Source organism: Arachis ipaensis, chromosome B3 (genome assembly GCF_059453495.1).
Source record: "Arachis ipaensis isolate K30076 ecotype BB chromosome B3, ASM5945349v1, whole genome shotgun sequence".
Lineage (NCBI taxonomy): Eukaryota > Viridiplantae > Streptophyta > Magnoliopsida > Fabales > Fabaceae > Arachis > Arachis ipaensis.
The window spans coordinates 17,629,133-17,648,151 of record NC_142438.1 but is presented as its reverse complement, the minus strand read 5'-3'; the positions used below and the strand labels follow the sequence as shown (position 1 = coordinate 17,648,151).

The following is a 19,019-nucleotide window of genomic DNA, read 5'->3' as shown; positions in this document are numbered from 1 at the left end:
AGGTAAATAATTTACAGGTATAATATATTTTTATTTTATTGATAATTGTTTATGTTGTTCAAAAAAATTATTAGTTACTTAACATAACTCTTATTATTATTATTATTATTATTATTATTATTATTATTATTATTATTATTATTATTATTATTATCTAATAGCTTCATTGATGTAATAATAAGTTATTAAATATCATAAAAATAAACATGATATGAAAGTAAAAATAGTATATAAAATTATGAATTAAAACACTTTTCCGTGAAAATATAGAGTGAAGAAACTGACATCTTAATATATATCTTGATATGATAAAGAAGACAAATTCCAGAAATGGTCCATGGTGTCACAACATTGATGCGGTGGAAGATCAGCAATCTCCAAAGCATAAAATAGAAAGATGACAAATGTGTCCATAATGCAATGCAACGTATCGGAGGATACTAGATGATGATATTTTTATTTTCTAAGTCAGCAAAAACGGACATGGCTATCCTATCATATCATATTATATCATATTTATAGATTTCGATTTAAAAAAACATAGAAGCTAAAATTATTTAATTTTATATGTTTTAATTATTATTTACTTTATTTTGTATGTTTTAATTATTATTATTAGAGTAACTTAATAATACTAAATATAGTAAATATATAATTATATATATTATATTCATAACGTTTTAAATATTAAATTAAATAAGATACTTATCTCTCTAACGTTACAATACACTGTAATGTAAAATATACTTAAAAGAATCTCATTTTATGTAAATAGTTGATTAATAATTTATTATATTATTACTATTTTGAAGTCAGGTCAAGTTTTAGGCTCATTTTTTTGAATATTAGTTAGGATTTGGTGTAATGCTTTCTGGTGGTGTTTTGTTTGTTTCTGGGGCTAACAATTCGCAGAGAGCGAATTGCTTTATCGAAATATTTTTTTGAAAATAAAAAAGACAATACAAGGGGCGTATTGTTTTTCTAAAAATTTTTAAAAGCAATACAAGGTAAGGATTGTATTAGTTTAATATTAAACACACAATATAAGAGAGGCATATTGTATTAGTTTAATATTAAAAACATAATATAAGGGGGCACATTGACAATACAAAAACAGCGTATTGCCAGAACGCAGGGAGCGAAATGACATTACGCAGGGGGTGTACTGTATTTTTTAGATTAAAAAAAATACTTCGAGTATTATAAAAAGAAGAACGAATTTGTTGAATGTGAATGTGGTTTATTTCGTTGAGAGAGTAAGAGAGGGAAAATGGAGGAAAGTGTTAGTTTGAAAATATATTACAATGGTCAAATCTTTCCACAAACATCTAAAGGTGTGAGTTTTGTATGTGAAAATCCATATGATCTTGTTATTCCTTTTGGAATAACATATGAGGAATTTAATAGTATACTTTGTCAATGTGTTGATAATCAAATATTAAAGAGAGTCACAAATATTTTTTATAGACTGCCTGTATTAGTATTTGGTGGTTTTATTCAATTTCAAATAATGTATGTGGTTGACGATGCAAGTATGCAAGGGATGTTTTCGATCTACCAACAAACATGGGCACAAGTGTCAGTTATCGAGTTATATGTTGAGTTTGAAGAATTAGTTGAGGTTAATTTACCCGAACCTAACATCGACTGGACGGTTTATAACACTGAAAGTGAAGAGGAATTCGAGGGCACTTATCATATTGTTGGTCCAGCTGAAGATGTCGATGAAGATGATATCATAGTTGAGCCTGACGTTGCAGATGTGACAAATGCACTAACGAGCCAACATCTATTTAGAGAGCCTTCTTTTATGCATGCTTTGGATCTAGACGCTATGAATGCACCAGAATTTTCTGAATTTGTCAATGCAGGTAAGTAGGTGAGCCCCATATGCTTCTATATTCCATTGCATGTACCGATCAGATGCTTGATAGTGTAGTGCAGAATCACCAACCAGAACGAAACTCAAACGGTTTGTCCATCTCATAATGTATCCAGAATGTTCAACTGTCCAATCTTTGTTCTTTGGTCCAGTGAGAACCACATTGTGAGATTCTGCAAGACGAGTAGCTTCTCCAGAAACTTCCTGCACCAGACCGAATTACCTCATCACCTGATCGGATGCATGCCACTCAATGCATTCAAACGATATTAGTGGTACAACTGCACTCCACATCAATCGATGCTGCAAAATGTCATTTGGAACTACAATATTTTCTATATGATCAGGACTGTACGGATTCCACACAAACTGCAAAAATATTCCAGAACGACTGCATAAATACAAACACAAATATAATGCCAATATTAATAACAACATTGTTAAATACAACAAAACAACTAACCCCATCCGTAGCATCTAGTAAACGCATGATGTGAGAAATGGTCCACTTTTAGTATCCGTGAAACTGCGAGCGCCAAAACATCCAGCTGAAATAAAATAAATCTCTAATGCTCAAAACCAATATATGTTATATAATATAATTAAACAATACATAAGCGATAATATGTTAACATATGAAATAATTTTACCTGCACGCAAGCGGAAAACTAGGATGCGATCGTACAGGTGCTAGGAACGGTAACCGTTCCCAAGCCCATATACAAAGCAGTGCCAATAGGCCATCCACCTCCTTGCAATCGTAACGTGATTCCCGACATAATGCCCTATACAAATGTGCTAGGCAAGTGGATCCCCAGCTAAAGCCTCTAATGTCAGAAACATTTCGGAGCAAAGGCAAGAACTTCCAGTGGATTGTCATTCCTGACTTGTCGCAAAATAAATTTGTGCCAAACAACAATAACAAGTGTATCTTGACGTACATTTGTCTACCAAGTGCGGTGTCCAACTGCATGCGCCGCTTTAGGGTGCGGAGCCATGCAAGCTTGACACCACTTCCTTTATGATCAGCGGCAGTAGGTACAATACCAAATTGTGTCATGAATTCATTTTTGAGGCCATTAGTGTTGCTATCCGTAAATCCTGACACTGGTATACCATCTATCGAGAGTCCAAATATCATTGCAACATCCTCTAAGGTTATCGTGCATTCACCGTGTGGAAGATGAAACGTATGAGTCTCTCAACGTTGTCGCTCGATTAAGGCATTTATAAGTGCATTGTGCAAAACAAGTTTTCCAATTTGAGATATGTGATAGAATCCACTATCTCGTAACTCGATCTCAACTTGGGGATCATATGAATCTTGATGTCTTGATTCTAAACTTCTTGAACTCTGAAACAAATAAAAAATTATAATTAACAATAGCAACAGCAACGAAAAAAAACAAACATAAATAATAATAATAATAATAATAATAATAATAATAATAATAATAACAACAATATTAACAATAATACTAACTATGATAATAACAACAACAATAATAACAAATATACAAACATAAAAATAATTACATATGGTGGACGTTCAAGGTATTCAATAATGTGATCTTCAGGACGTGTAATGTCACGAACCATCTTCTATTTGTATTCTTTCTGAAACAAAAAAAACTATTATCTTATATAAATTATATCTAACATATATCCAATATTTCTCTAACATTAAATAAATAAATAAAAGTATATTTAAATAATATTATATATAATATTTTTGGTTCTGTTTGAAATAAACAACATACCCCACTTTAATATTTATTCAACATAAATTTAATAATACAATAAATAAAATATATTCTAAACATACCATGTATGGCATCAAATCTTATATTTTATATTTTTGTAAATAATATATGTAAACAATATATACTAATATATTATATTAAATATGTTTAACTTATTGTTAAATACAAAAAAATGTATATTTAAATTTTAACATATGTTCGTATGTATTGTAGTATATATTTAAGTATTTAAATTCTTCTACAAAAATATATAATATATAAAGTATGTTTAAAGTTTAAAGTATCTTAATAATATATTAAGTACTATTTTTGTAGTTACAAATATATTTTAGTATTATCTTAGTCTAACTAAAATTGTGACCCTAACTGATACTTGTTTTAATACTATTCTTACTAACAATGAATTAATTAACCCAAATTAATTTATGAAAACTAATCTAATTTATTTTTTATTTACAATAATTAAAATAATTTAACTCACTAAAAATATTATTACTAAAAAATGTACTTACTTGGTTATGTTGATGGAGATATAATAAAATAATAAATTTGAATATGAAGCCCTAGTAAGAAGGAAGGGGTTGTTTGAGTTACAAAGGAAAGAAGAAAGAATTGTTAAGTGTGGGGGTGCTCAGGAGAGAGAGGACGAGAATTGAAAGTGAGAGGAATAGAGAGAATGTGAGTATGAAAAGGGACCAAGGGGGATTATGAGATTCATAGGTTGAGGGGGCCATAAACACGTGTCATGCATGCAGTCAATACAAGGGGATGGATTGCAGGCACATTACGAACGGGGCGTATTGCAGATCCGTTAGGACGGCGCCCCAGTCTCCTGTATAACTCCGTTTTCTTACATTTTAATGAAAAACACCGTCTCCTCCCCAATTATAAAATAAAAAATCCCAAGTTTTATTGATTGTGGTGGTGGATACTAATTGCTTAATTTAAAACTTAGGGAGTATTTTATACATTATCAATAATATTTGAGAATAATAAACAAATTAATACAAAATCATTTAAATTTATTTTATTTTGTATTTTTAATTATTATTTATTTTATTTTATATCTATTAATTATTATTAAAATAATTAAGTAATATTAGATATAATAAATATATGATTATTGTTACGATAGATAACAGGAGATTAATGGACTGGACTCGTTGGGTTGGCCCAATCATCTGGAGGAGGGAGCCTTTTGACTAGGTTTGTGTCTAAGAGCCTCCATCCGACTTGTGTGTGTGAGAGAATGAGGGGTGGTACCTGCAAAGACACTCCGATGCCTAAGTCAGTAAGGGTCTAAGCAAGTTTAGAGAGTATTGGAACTTAGAGATACCTGAGGGGTGTCAGTGTATTTATAGTGGTGAATCAATAACCACCGTTGGAGTAACTCCACCTTTTAAGGAGGATAACCATCCCTTTATCTTAGGGAAGTTGAAATATGACTTATGGAAGTGGGCGAGAGATTTTGGGGGCAGTTACTTATTTGAATAGGTGTTATCTGCCAGCTAATCTTCATTTCCGACTTCCTTAAAGCAGGTCATGGTTGGAACCGACTTCTTGAGAGGAGGTCAGTGTCGAGTGAGAGTCAATCTTTGGATTGGACCTCTTATTTGGACTTGGGCCTTAGTGTTGAGTCAGAGTATGAACAATTATATATGCTACATACATAAAATTATAAATATTAAAATAAATAAAGTAGCTTTAAGTTATTATCTTCTTAGTATTATCGTTAGATTATTATTATGAAACTTTTTTTTAGTGAAAAATAAAATTGAATACAAGGTAAAAGGTAAAATTATTTACAAAATTTATAGAAAATATATATTATGAAGAATAAAATTTGTGAAAAATGGATATTTTTACTAAATTTATATAGAATATATCTCTTTTTTCTTTATAAATGGAGCAATGTTTATTCTTTAGTGAAAGGTATAACGTATCATAGCATTATCCTATTATCGAACCTAACTCTTATTGGAAATTAAGTCACCCGGTTACCTAGTTAGGTCGAGTCATTGGTCGGATTACACTTGCAATGAAACTTGTGGAACCTGGTGCAATTCGACCAATTTTCATAAAAATGAATGGTCAAGTGGAATTTAAAAAATGGACTGAGTCATGCTTTATTATTACAAAAGCCATTAAAATCCTAAACTAATTTCGACTACTCCCTCACTAAAGTCATTATTCACTTTTTTTAGATTTTTAGTTTCAACTCTCTCATCTCACACAAGCAATACCACATCAGCTTTGCTTGCTCATTCACTATTGTTTAGAGATGTCCCTTTTTTTTTTCTGACGAAACAGGTTTCTACAAAAATCTGCTTGCTCATTCATTATTGTTTAAAGATGTCCTTTTTTTGTTTTACAGAACGAGTATCCACAAAAATATACTTTTCAGGTCTGGAGGCGGATATAAGTACCCGTTTAATAAACAGAGCAGAAGAAATGGGAGTTGATTACCTTATAGATACCCGTATAATACCCATATATATATATATATATATATATATATATATATATATATTTTTAGTTGGAAAATGAAAACTCCTAGTTTTCACTTCTTAACCTCACTCACTCAGTATTCAACATTCAATCTCACATTCATGCTTCACGCCCTCACTTCCTCCTTCTTCTCACAAACCATCTGGTGCGCCACTGCCCCACCTATGCACTACAACACAACCGACATTTTGCAGCGGTTAAACCAAACGCTGGAAGATAGGTCGCGGGTAAACGGTTAGCGACGGTTTTAGCTAACCGCTGGAATAACCGCCGCTAAAGGTCTATCAATTTTGCGGCGGATACAACTCCGCCACTAAATAGCAAATAAACGAAAACAGCATTTGCTTTGCGGTGATTCTAAACCGCCGCCAAATTTTAGTATTTCTGTTCATAGTTATTAGAATCGGACCGGACCGTCCGGTAGTCCAATCGACTCAATCGTTAAAACCGCGCTTCCACCAATAGACCCACAACGTGTGGATCATAACGAAGAAGGTAGGGCTTGAACCTGGAACCTGGAAGAAGGAAAAGCTTTAACAATGTCATTTTACCACCAAGCCAAATGTCTCTTCGATGTATATAGCGTTAATAATTATATATATCATATAAACGCATTTGATTGCCACACAATTTTTTGTTGTATACTTTATATCTGATCATAGTTATTATAGGCACCTTATATATTGAGTAAAATGCACAATTAAATCAAATGGAGGACCAAATTACACAATTCTACCAAATTGAAAAAAAAAATATTAGGATCTCCTAAAAGCACATTCTTATGTAATTCGAATTAGTTTCATTTGAATTAGACAAACCAACACTAATTCGAATTAGTCCTATTCAAATTAGTAGTAATGGTTGTAATTCGAATTTGTCAAATTTGAATTATGCTTGCATGTAGTTTTAGGGTAGTTCGAATTAGGGTGATTCGAATTATGCACACTAGGATGTCCCTAATAATTTGAATGGGTCTGCTTCAAATTAATTTTGGACCATAGTAGATCGAATTAATTTACAGCTATTTATATATGATCAAAGCGTATATAAAAAGTACAATAAAGAATACATTTAATAATATCCATAATGAATTCAATAAAGAGTACATTCAATCATAAATAAAAAAACAATAATTATAAATATTTTTTATAAATTATTAAAAATAAAATATTTTCTAAAAATATTTATTAAGATTTAGAATTTAGTATTTAATATTTAAAATTAGTGAAATATTTGCCAAAAATATTATATTTTGTTGGTCAGTTAGCATTATTGAATCTATTAACCATAATAATATGCAGATGATAGATTGGTTTTCATATAAAAATATTTTTATTCTATTTAGTATTTAATTTTGATAAAACATTAATTAATTTTGAATTTAGTTATTATGAATTCTTATATATAAGAATACAAGTTAAGATCGTTATTAAAAAATTTTTTAAATTTTTTATTTTAATAAATGCTCAATAAATCATTAAAATAAAAAATTAAAATTTAAAATTACAATTTTGGTAAAATTATAAAGTTTTAAATTTTTAATGACTTGTAGAAATTATTTTTAATTATTATTTTTAATATTTTATAGAAAATATTTATAATTATTATTTTTGGAAAATGTTTGATTTTTAATTAGTTCAGACTACGATTTTATTTTCTTTTTTTACATCCATGTTTGAATGCAAATTTAAATGCTAATACAATAAACAAGAAAATCTTATTGGTAAATTTGTTCACATGAGTTAACATATATAGCTTATTTAACTTGTGAATTTTTTTTTTTACGTAAAACGAATGTAGAAAAAGTGTTACGAGTTTAAGTAACAATGATTTAAACATATGTAGTTTAAGATAGTAACTTACTAGATTATACTTAGATGGTTATTACTAAAGAAAACATTGCAATAACTCGCCCGACGGTATATATAGCGGCGGTTTTTCAAAAGACACCGCTAAATGCAAGCCTGATTGAAATATAGCGGCGGTTCAAGAAAAATTGCCGTTAAATGTAGTCCTGATTGCAGACCCAACTAATAAGTAATAACCACCGCTATATGTGCCGCAGGTTGCCGTTTTGCGGCAGTTTTATAAAACTGCCGCAAATTTCCGCCGCTATCTACCAGAATTGTTATAGTGCCACTGCTCTGCCTCCAACGGTCCAACTGCATCTGTGCATCCAGCTGATGCTACTCGTCTCCTGCAACAGCATAGCCACTGCCTCCACCTGCATTGTCGTCCTCATAGTCATAAAACATGAGTTTGTAGGATTTGAATAAGAGTATGGTGTTAGAAATTATTTAATTTCTTAATTTGTTGTGAACAATACATATATTAATTATAATAATAAATTATGTTATTTCAAATTAAATATTTTATATAATAGTAATCTTATTTATTATTATAAATGTTAAATTAAATAAATCATAATTATTTTTAATTTAAATTAAATAAGAATAAAATTAGATATTATTTTTTAGACTTTAGATAATTATCTTTTGGATTTTAGATATATTATCATTTAGACTTTAGATATTATTTTTATTTGGGCTTTATATTTAATGAGTGTCATGCTCAAATATAAATAGTGCGGATTTTGGTCTCCAAGATACCGTCTTTGTCGCTCTTTTCTCATCAGAGGAGTCACAACTTAGTTCTATTAGAAATAAAGAAGACTTTGTTGAGGAAGATTAAAAAAACCACAAAACTGAGACAATATTTCCATCAATTCTTAAGTTCTAATTTCTTATTTTTATGAATAAAGGTACGTTTTTATATTATAATATATTTTTAGTAATTTAATATGAATAATGTGGATTAATAAAATAATTTATTCCAACATTCGAATTCGATAGATATCCTTGTTTCGGATTAGCGTCTTCCTAATGATATAAGTGTGTACGTACAAGGAATTCTAATGATCAAATCAGTAGTAGTTCAAAAGGTAAGAATTAGGAGTAAAAGATATACCTTAAGTATATGTTAAATTCCTTATGGTGTTTGGACAGAAAGTCTTGAGAGAATTCTCATAGATTTCATCAAGATTTAGGTGTGATCTAATTTGAACATGATTCATATTTTCTCTCAGGGGCCAACATGCATAAGCGAGACGTTTCTATGCCAATCACTGTTTTTAAACTCAATCTAAAAGTTAACTCGTAACAAATTATAACTATAATAGTTCATACCAAAAAATATGAGTGGAAGATATAAAGAGAATAAATTGAATAATCTTTAGATTTTTTTTCTAAAGTTAAACATACAAGAATTATGAGAGAAAGATAAATTTACATAAGAATTTAATGATTAATCATATTTGAAGTAAAAATTCATAGTGCATACCAATAATTGGGTCATTAATAAAATAATAGAACTTTACGTTACAGTGAATGGTATATTGAATACAAAGTTTTTAAACACACTATTAAATACAATTTTCATGTGTATTTTACATATTTTCTTTATGAATATTTGAATCTTTTATTCAAAGGTATAAAATATGACAGTAGTAAATTCAGTATTATTGTCTCTTTTTCCATTATTAGTTTGGTATAAAGAAACTATAGTGTCTCTTTTTTTTAAATAGCTATTAACTATTAAGGCCCAGTTTGGGTAAATAACTTAAATAAGTTCTTTTGGAAAAGGAACTTAAAGTATAAAGACTTTTATTAATAGTAGTTTATAAATAAGTTATTTTGTGTTTGGATTTTTAACTATAGAAGTACTTATTTTAAAGTTGTAGTGTTTGGATAAATAACTCAAAAAATACAATTTTTTTAACATAAGAGAATGGATATTAAAATAACGATAATAACAAATACTTTCCATTATTGAAGGTTAATTTTACATAATCAAATCACTAAAATTACAATCAATCAGGCAATTGATTCTTTATTTGTTCTCTAATTAGTTCCATTTTTCTAGTACTTTCAGCATTCGGTTCTTCCCACATAATATCATTAGAAACTGGTTCTTCTACTTCACCTTCACCTTCACCCATAAGATCAAAATTTTCATAGAATTCTTCAAATTGTTCATCACTTGTGCCATTCCGTCGAATAAAATTGTGTAAAGCCATACAAGCACCAATAATTCATTCCAATCAGCTTTAAATTTTCTTCCGGACTTGCCACTTTCATGAATTTGTTGGGGAAGAACATAAAAAAAAAAATTATAAAACTAATTATAAAAATAATAGCAAGTTGTATAAAAATAAAATCACATATAAAAAAATAAAATAAAAATCATATATAAAAAAATAAAATTAAAACTGAGATTTCATAGCATACAAAATATTCAATACAAATTTAATAATAAAAATAGAATGATAAAATGATAAAAAAAAATACATGGAAGAAATATATGCTGGTTCAGATGGAACAGAAGATGGTGGTGAAGGGTCAATACTTCCAGCAGATGAATCATTACGTGAAAATGGTGGTGGAAGGCCAACACTTCCAGTAGATGGAACATTGCGTGAGGATGATGGTGGAAGGCCAATGCTTCTAGAAGATAGAACCTTGCGTGAAAATGGTGGTGGATGGCTAGTATTTCCAGCAGAAACAGGAAACATCTTTCCACAGAATCAAGAACGAAAGTAAATTTTTTTGTTTTGAAATCAATTTTTTTTCACGGAAGTAATAAAATGACTTATCAAAAAGGAGAAAGTCATCTATTTTTACTTCTTCCAAAAGCTATAAATTAACTTTTCGGGAAGTTAAAAGCTCTTCTTAAAAATAGTGCCAAATACGCTTATCGTAACTTTTCATAATTCAAAAGTCAAAAAAAGTAACTTTTGTGCGTTCCCAAACGGGCTCTAAGTATCTTTTGTTATTAGCTTGTAGAAAGAAACTATATTGTCTCTATTTTTTTTTAAAAACTATTAACTATTAAGTTTTATTTGTTTTGGACAGGAAGTATGAAGTTTGCATTACAAAGCTCCACTTAAAGATTTTTCATTGGCCAAAACACCCGACAGGTCAAAGACTAATTCGTCATGGATTTGAACTCCATTTAAGAATTTGTTACTGGTCAACGGATTGTTGTATACACAAGGCAAGATTCGAACCCCTCACACTTGCTTAAGTGGACGGATGATCTGACCACTCGACCAACCCAAGTTGGTTTATAAGCGGCCTATATAAACCCCTAACTTTACATATCTTGTGTGGGAGAGCATAAATAAGACCCAGCCCAAGTCCAATTACACTGCTTCTCACTATTATCACAAAAAAAAAAAAAAGGGAAAAACATGTATCTCTTCTCTGTCACCACTTAATCAGAAACCACTGTCAGACGGTTTAACAGAGTGAGACACTCTCACACTGAACAACTCTCTGTTCAGCGTTTTTTATAAGCAAACCAAATTCGAAATACCGAACCAACTTACGAACGCAACAAAATCTATCCCTCCTTCTCTCTCTATAACAATGGCAGAACCCAAAGTTAAGTATGATCGCCAACTCAGGTAACCCTTTCCTCCACTTTTACCCTTTCATTACCAATATTTCCTTACTCTAATCGCTAATTACTAATTGTACGTGTGTGTTTAGTGTTCCGATGGATTATAGAGACTGTTGTATATTTTCGATTCAAGTATCGTGTGCTTTATTGGATGAAAATCTACGAATAATACTGCTTCACTTTTGTTATGGTTTGCTGTGGATTCTTGCTGAGTTCTGTTTATGATACCGTGGAAATAAATTTATGGTGTTAGGATTTTTTTTTATTTTAGTTTTTCGTTCTTTTTATTTACTTTTTTTTAAGCTAGAAAACAACGGTTAGAGAGGTAGTTTTACATGACCTACAATACTAAGGAAACTCAGGAATTGGATACTATGGATTCGATAAACCTTGATTTAGGTTGTGATTAAATCCAAAATCAAACTGGAGTTTGCTGCTAACTGGAATGGGTTGGAGCTGCTCTTTTTGTTTTCGCTTTTTTTTATTGCTGGGTATCTAGTTGTTCTGGTCATTGCTTGATGAGTGGAAAATGTAGTCAGAAGATATTCCCTTCAAGCATGGTCAGTTACTGAAGAAAGTTGATTGATGACTGGTTCGAGGTGTTTGGAGCTTTTGTATTGATTCTTATTCTTCTGCTTTCTCTGCTTCTATTTTGAATGTGTGTTGTAGTGCTCGAGTTGAGTTTAAATGCTTAAGATATTTCATGCTTATTGCAATTTTAATTTGAAAATGCAGGATATGGGGTGAACAAGGACAGGCAGCACTTGAGAAATCTAGTATTTGCTTACTTAACTGTGGCCCTACTGGCTCTGAAACACTTAAGAATCTTGTTCTTGGTGGGATAGGAAGCATCACTGTAGTTGATGGATCTAAAGTTGAAGTGGGTGATCTTGGAAACAATTTTCTGGGTAAGGTCTCTGTGGCATTCTGTTTTCATTTTCTTCTTGTTTCGTGCCTCTTTTGATAATCATTTTATCTCTTATCTTTAGTGGATGAATCAAGTGTCGGGCAGTCAAAGGCAAAATGTGTTAGCTCATTTCTTCAAGAGCTAAACGATTCTGTTAAAGCAAAATTTGTAGAGGAGTATCCAGAGGCATTGATTGAGACAAACCCATCATTCTTTTCTCAGTTTACTTTGGTCATTGCCACACAGGTCTGCTCCTGTAATGCTACCAATGTCTTTATTGGAGAGTTATGCTTAATTCATGATTATCTATCTTTCTGCATGAAACAAAGCTATGAATTGATGATATAGTTTAAAGTAGATTCAGTTTAAATATTATGTTTATTCTTGTGACGTGCAATCTCATTGATGGTAATCCTTATAAACTTTTCAGCTTGTCGAAAGTTCAATGATAAAGCTTGATCGAATCTGCCGGGAGGCAAACGTTATTTTGATCTTTGCTCGTTCCTATGGCCTTACAGGGTTTGTTCGAATTAGTTTGAAGGTAATTTGGTAAAGTGCAACTTTGTTTTTGCTGTGTATTTGGAGCTACCAGTTAAAAGAATGCTTTCATGACTAAAGAAACATAACTTGTCTAAAGATAAAGTTAAACCTTATTATCTGAAATAAGGAAAACAAAGTCTTCAGAATTATAATTTAGATTGATTATTAGATTGGGTAATTTTCTTTTGTGGCATATATATAACTAGTAAGCTGAAAATACCTGTTTCCAGAAGTAATCAAAATGTTATTGAGGACCAGCATGATTTGTATGCTTTGGTTGATTGGTTCTTTTTTGTTGATTTTAACAGGAGCATACTGTCATCGAGTCAAAGCCTGAGCATTTTCTGGATGACCTCCGGTTAAATAATCCTTGGCTTGAACTAAAGAGGTATAGATGTTTATTTATTTTTTTGGGCAGGTTTCCTTTACATAAGATTTAGTTTCCTTTTCAACAGCTCCTTTTATTAATTATGTTTTGTTGTAAAGTGTTTTGAAATTGCGGTTATGGCGGCGCCATAATGGTATGGCGTGGCGGGTTTTGACCCTGCCGCCATATGGTGGTCGCCGCAACGCTGTTTTCACGGCGGGCGAAATGGCGGCCGCAATTGCGATGGCGCCATGGCAGAACGCAATGTGAATGGCGGAAATTGCGGGGTTTTTCGGATTTTTGAAAAAAATCTGAGGGTGTTTCAGGTAATTTAGGAAACCTGAGTGATCCCACTAACCCACAAACCCTATAATAATCAGCCTCTTATTCAAAAACTCCCTCCTCTGCCTCATCTTCACAAAAACTTCCCTCCGTCTCTATTCTCTGCGACGCTACTCTCTGCGACGCTGCTCTCTGCGGCTCCCATCGCCGCCGCTCGTCGCAGCGATCATCGCTGCTGCTCATCACCACAGCCACTGCTAACCACGGTTCCCTCACTGGTTCGTACATCCCGTTTCAACTTCTCTGGTCCTATTTTTTTCTTTTCTCTCTTCCCTGCTGCCCCTTCTTTATAGACGTTATCAATAATCAGTGTTAAACTTCTCTTCTTCCAAATTTTTTTTTCTCCATTCAGTTCACTATGTCTACTTCTAGACAAGCCCTTGATTCTAATGCTCCTACCCCTGCCTCTGCTGCTGGCACTGCCCCTGTTGGATGAAGTTGATGAGACCTAGAATTTAGATGGTTTATAGTTTTTATGTTTTATGTCTTCTGTTTTATGGCTTCCTTATGACTTTTGAGTTATGATTTGAACTTGATGTTATGTTTATTTGCTAAATTTGCTACTATATTTGCTACATTAATTGGATGCTTTATGACTAGAAAGTTGCTTATATAGATAGATTTTATAGTTTATTATATTTGCAATTTTTCTGCATGTTTTTTTGTACATATATATGTATTTTTTAGGTAATCTGCCATTTCCGCCATTTTCCACAACGCCATCCGCTATAATTTTATGGCGGATTTTTGGCTCACCGCCATGAGCCGCCATCCGCAATCAAAAACTATCTTGTAAAGCTTAGACTATAGACATGGTCCTTCAAGTCTTCTAGACATTCTAAAATTGCACTTGTAACTGTAGTTTTGCAGACAGCATTGACTTGACTGTGCAAGATCCTGTTGCTCATAAGCACATACCATATGTTGTCATTCTTGTCAAGATGGCTGATGAGTGGGCCAAAAGCCATGGTGGTAAGCTCCCATCAACAAGAGAACAAAAAAAGGAGTTCAAGGTTTGTTGTGTAATCATTTGGCTGAGTCATTGATCCCCCCTTTGATCTAATGGCATTCAACTTTCATGATAAGCTTTGGTGTTTGAATGTGAACAATGTAGGATCTTTTGAAGGCCAGGATGGTTTCACAAGATGAAGATAATTATAAAGAAGCTATTGAAGCATCATTCAAAGTGTTTGCTCCCCGAGGAATTAGTAAGTAGATAATTTAAGATTCATTGGTATACTTTTACCTTTGGTCCTGCCCCAAAATTCATTTTGGGAGCAACACTATCCTTTGTTTTCCTGGATAAGGGACACAAGAATATACATTTTCTTCTGCAAGCTTATTTTGAATTTTATAAAAGCTTTAATTGGGGTTGGTGGCTGATGAAAATTAAAGAAAGCTGTTCAATCTTATAAATGTCAAGTATATTGAGCTCAATGAAATTACTTTGAACTTTTTCATCAAGAAATTTGTTACTTTGGTTCTGAAAATTAACAAACCCATACTTTGCTCACTATTGAAAAATGTATCGTCACTGGTTAGAGATGGGATCATTATCATTGTTTCTATAATATTAACTTATTTTTGGTTGTCATCAGGAGATTAACCTGACATTAAATTCTTTTACCTATTATTTGAATGTTACATCCCTTGTCCAATCTAAATTACTTTTTTCTGTCTTGTTATGCACTTCCCTAGGTTTGGATTTGCAGAGGATACTAAATGATAGTTCTTCTGAGGTGGACTCTAATTCATCATATTTTTGGGTGTTGGTGGCTGCTCTGAAGGTTTGTCCTTCTGACATTGTGCCACTGATCTTTGCTTTGGATATATCTTGCTTCACTTTGATGTGGAGAAACTTTCCTATTTTAGTTGATGCTAGAATGTGATCTTATTGGGTTTAACTAGTTGGAGCATGTGAAACTTAGCAGCTAGAAATTTGATAGAAAGTTGTTAAGAGTTTGTCTTAATTTGCCACTTTGAACCTTCTACTTCTGTTAGATTAAGTTTCGAAACACTGCACTGTAGAACTATAATTCCAGTCAATCTCCTTGGTATTTATGTGGTACTATTCTGATCATGTTGCAGGAATTCATTGCAAATGAAGGTGGTGGGGAGGCACCACTTGAAGGATCTATACCGGATATGACATCTTCCACCGAGTTAGTAGCCAATTCTTCATATGTTTGGGATATTTTCTTTCCTCCATAGAAAAGAAAGACTATTAATTAATTTACATGACATGCAATCATTATGTATCTTCTGTCCTGCAGGCAATATATTAATTTGCAGAATATCTATCTAGCTAAGGCTGAGGCTGACTTTCTTGTAATGGAACAACTAGTGAGAAGTATCTTGAAGAAGATTGGTCGAGATTCAAATAGCATTCCAAAGGCAACAATTAGAAGTTTCTGTAAAAATGCAAGAAAACTCAGAGTAAGCTTCTGAAGTTACTGATAAAAAATCACTTTAGGTTGCAAGTAATGAATGCAGTCTCCTTTCCTGATTAATGATTTGCTTTAATTGTTTGCTTACTATATTCGGGTTTCTTAAGGCCCTTTATTCTGCAATATAATTTATAGCCTCTATCTCAGGAGGAAAATGTGGAACCATGGAAAAAGAATACCTTGATAGATTTAAAATGAACCTTCAAAAGGATTAATCTGCTTTTACATTCTGGACCAAAAGTATGGGTTGAAAATTCCCCTCAGCTACCTTTAATGGTGTATATTGTTATTAGTGTTGCTTCAGTGGTCCAAATAAAGGTGGAAATGCTTACTTTCCAGCTGACTTTTCTCCAGTTCTTTTCTATTATCAAGGCAATCAGAGTTGTTCGCTTACATGTTCAGCTTGGATACTAAATCCCTATTTTGTAGGTTTGCAGGTACCGGTCAATTGAAGATGAATTTAATTCTCCAAACATACCTGAGTTGCAGAGGTACCTAACTGATGAGGATAGCAGGTTATATCCATTTTATAGTTGATGCTTCTGGAGAATATTCATTTTAAGAGTTTATATGTAGAGATCAAATACTCTTTCTAAAAATTTACTACTGTCTATATACATGACAGCATTGCTGTAGGAATTTATATTTTGCTTCGTGCTGTGGACCGGTTTGCTGCTAATTACAACAGTTTTCCTGGACAGTTTGACAGGTAATGCGTTGTAATGTTCAAGGCCCAAATATATTTGTTTCTTTTATGTGGGACTTGATATGGAGGTTGGTTTTTTACTTGCAGAAATTTTATTTTATCCTTTATTATGATTATTTGCAGTGCAACGGATGAGGATATGCCAAGATTGAAGAGTGCAGCTATTAGCCTCCTAAGTGACCTGGGATGCAATGGAGCCGCTTTGGCTGAGGACCTCATCAATGAGATGTGTCGATTTGGTGCAGCAGAGCTTCATGCTGTGGCTGCTTTGGTTGGTGGAATTGCATCCCAAGAAGTGATCAAGGTTTTCATTCATGCTCATTTTTTATAACTTTATTACATGCTTTAATTCTCTGGTTCTTAGCTTCCAAAGATATATCTTTTTGTATGAAATTAGTCTAGTCATCTCTTGAGTTTTAACAAGTTCAAGCTGTGAAAAGTTAACATAAAAGAAACGCCAAAATATGTGCTTAAAACAAAGTCAATGAAAGATGGCCGTTTGTTACACCTTTTTTGCCTTTTGCACAGGTCCTGCTTCTTGCCTCGTAAGGCTTTAGAGAGGATAAGCTCCTATTTTCCTTTCCTTTCCTTCCCTTATTTATGCTTCAGCTCGAAACCTTTTTACATCGATTCTCTTCGTAGCTCCTTCCAAACACCCTTCTTTCTGTATATGGTTTACAACAACAACTTCGTCTAATCCAGTTCACAATACCACAAATTCCACGGCAGGACTTCTTCCCGCACATCAATCCATTATCAGTCCTGAATTTATTGGATAAATAATTCTTTAATCCCTCTTCTGTCTGTCTTTATTGGATATTCTTCTTTTATGGATAAAAAATATAATCTCTAGAAGACAATCTTCGGTAAGAATTTCCGGTAGATGATCAGTTCTGCTAACAATTTTGGGTATATACAACTGTGTTATGTGTAGGGCAATTCAAAGCCAAATTCATATTCTGTTTTTGTATTGCCCGCCAAGCTGTTTCTTTATGGAACAATTTCTTTAGCATCTTTGATGAATGCTTTGTGTGCCCTGCAACTCTAGATCAATTTCTATTGACTAGATTTGTTGTATTTGGTTGTAGAAAGAGGCAAATTTTTTTTGGGACTATTTGGTTGGATTGTAACACACACACCTTTCCGACAAGTGTATCTTATGGGATGCCATTAGACGCCTAGTATTTATTTGATATAAAGTTCATGATCTTTATAGGGGACTTTTTCTCTTACACATGTTGAGAGACTGGAAAGCTATGCTCTATTATATAAATCTTTTGTTTTGCTTTTATATAGGGGGAACCTTTATTTCCAATTTGTATTATCCTCCTCCTCATCTTAATTCTTTATTTTTTAATCAAAAAACATAAATAAGGGAAGGTTATACACTAGTGATGTTCATTCTTTGTTTCCATAGTTTTGATGCTCTCAACTCTTTTCGTAGAAACATTGAACAATGGGTATGAACGCTAAATTATCACGAATGGATACAAAAAGAAAGAAACAGCATTATGTTATTGTTATTTATATTTTTAATAATGTTTCATTGAGTTGGGAATCACATACTTTTGTTCCATGCAGCTCATAACAAGGCAGTTTGTACCGATGTCCGGAACCTACATCTTCAATGGCATTGACCACAAGTCACAGCTGTTGTCCCTGTAATTTGATTTCCCAATGATTAACTTGCTGGTATGGTATGGCTTCATGGCCTTCTGCGCAGTGGTGTTGAATGTAGATTCTCATTGCAAGATTCTTGCTTGGCTTTGCCCTTTATAGCACCCCATTTTTGAAGCATTTTTTACTCTACCTGCCACAAGTGGAGTCTTGTTATGTAACGGGAATTTTTGTAACTTAGTGCTGATATTTATGTCCAAGAAATGATAGATTGTAGATTGCATAGTTTAAGAGACATTTGATTACAAAAATGGTTTGCTAACCTTATAAAATGCATGCTATTTGATTACGTTGTAAATTAAAATCCCTTCAAGGCTGCATCGATCAATGTAATGTAAGCTAGGGAATACGTTATCATGCCTATGAACACTATTGCACACACTATGGTTCGATTGGTGAAGGTGAAAAGAACGAAGGGAA

The 19,019-nt window shown here is 32.4% G+C and overlaps 2 protein-coding genes across 3 annotated transcripts; one reads left to right on the top strand and one right to left on the bottom strand.

The window, feature by feature from the left end:
• Positions 1-2,101: 2,101 nt before the first annotated feature.
• Positions 2,102-3,023, bottom strand: LOC107632705 (serine/threonine-protein phosphatase 7 long form homolog). The gene is made up of 2 exons (XM_016336371.1): positions 2,533-3,023; positions 2,102-2,273 (listed from the first exon to the last, which is right to left on the bottom strand). Exons 1-2 carry the CDS (start codon positions 3,021-3,023, stop codon positions 2,102-2,104), a joined length of 663 nt encoding a protein of 220 aa, XP_016191857.1.
• Positions 3,024-11,317: 8,294 nt separating this feature from the next.
• Positions 11,318-18,897, top strand: LOC107629967 (NEDD8-activating enzyme E1 regulatory subunit AXR1). Of its 2 annotated transcripts, none has more exons than XM_016332943.3 (14): positions 11,318-11,617; positions 12,349-12,521; positions 12,603-12,766; positions 12,951-13,061; positions 13,369-13,448; positions 14,632-14,782; positions 14,884-14,977; positions 15,468-15,556; positions 15,858-15,931; positions 16,043-16,205; positions 16,646-16,707; positions 16,842-16,925; positions 17,046-17,226; positions 18,504-18,897. In XM_016332943.3, exons 1-14 carry the CDS (start codon positions 11,580-11,582, stop codon positions 18,585-18,587), a joined length of 1,548 nt encoding a protein of 515 aa, XP_016188429.1. In that variant the 5' UTR covers positions 11,318-11,579; the 3' UTR covers positions 18,588-18,897. The 2 variants fall into 2 exon arrangements, with proteins under 2 accessions (XP_016188429.1, XP_016188428.1); XM_016332942.3 differs by having other exon boundaries at positions 16,646-16,731.
• Positions 18,898-19,019: the final 122 nt, after the last annotated feature.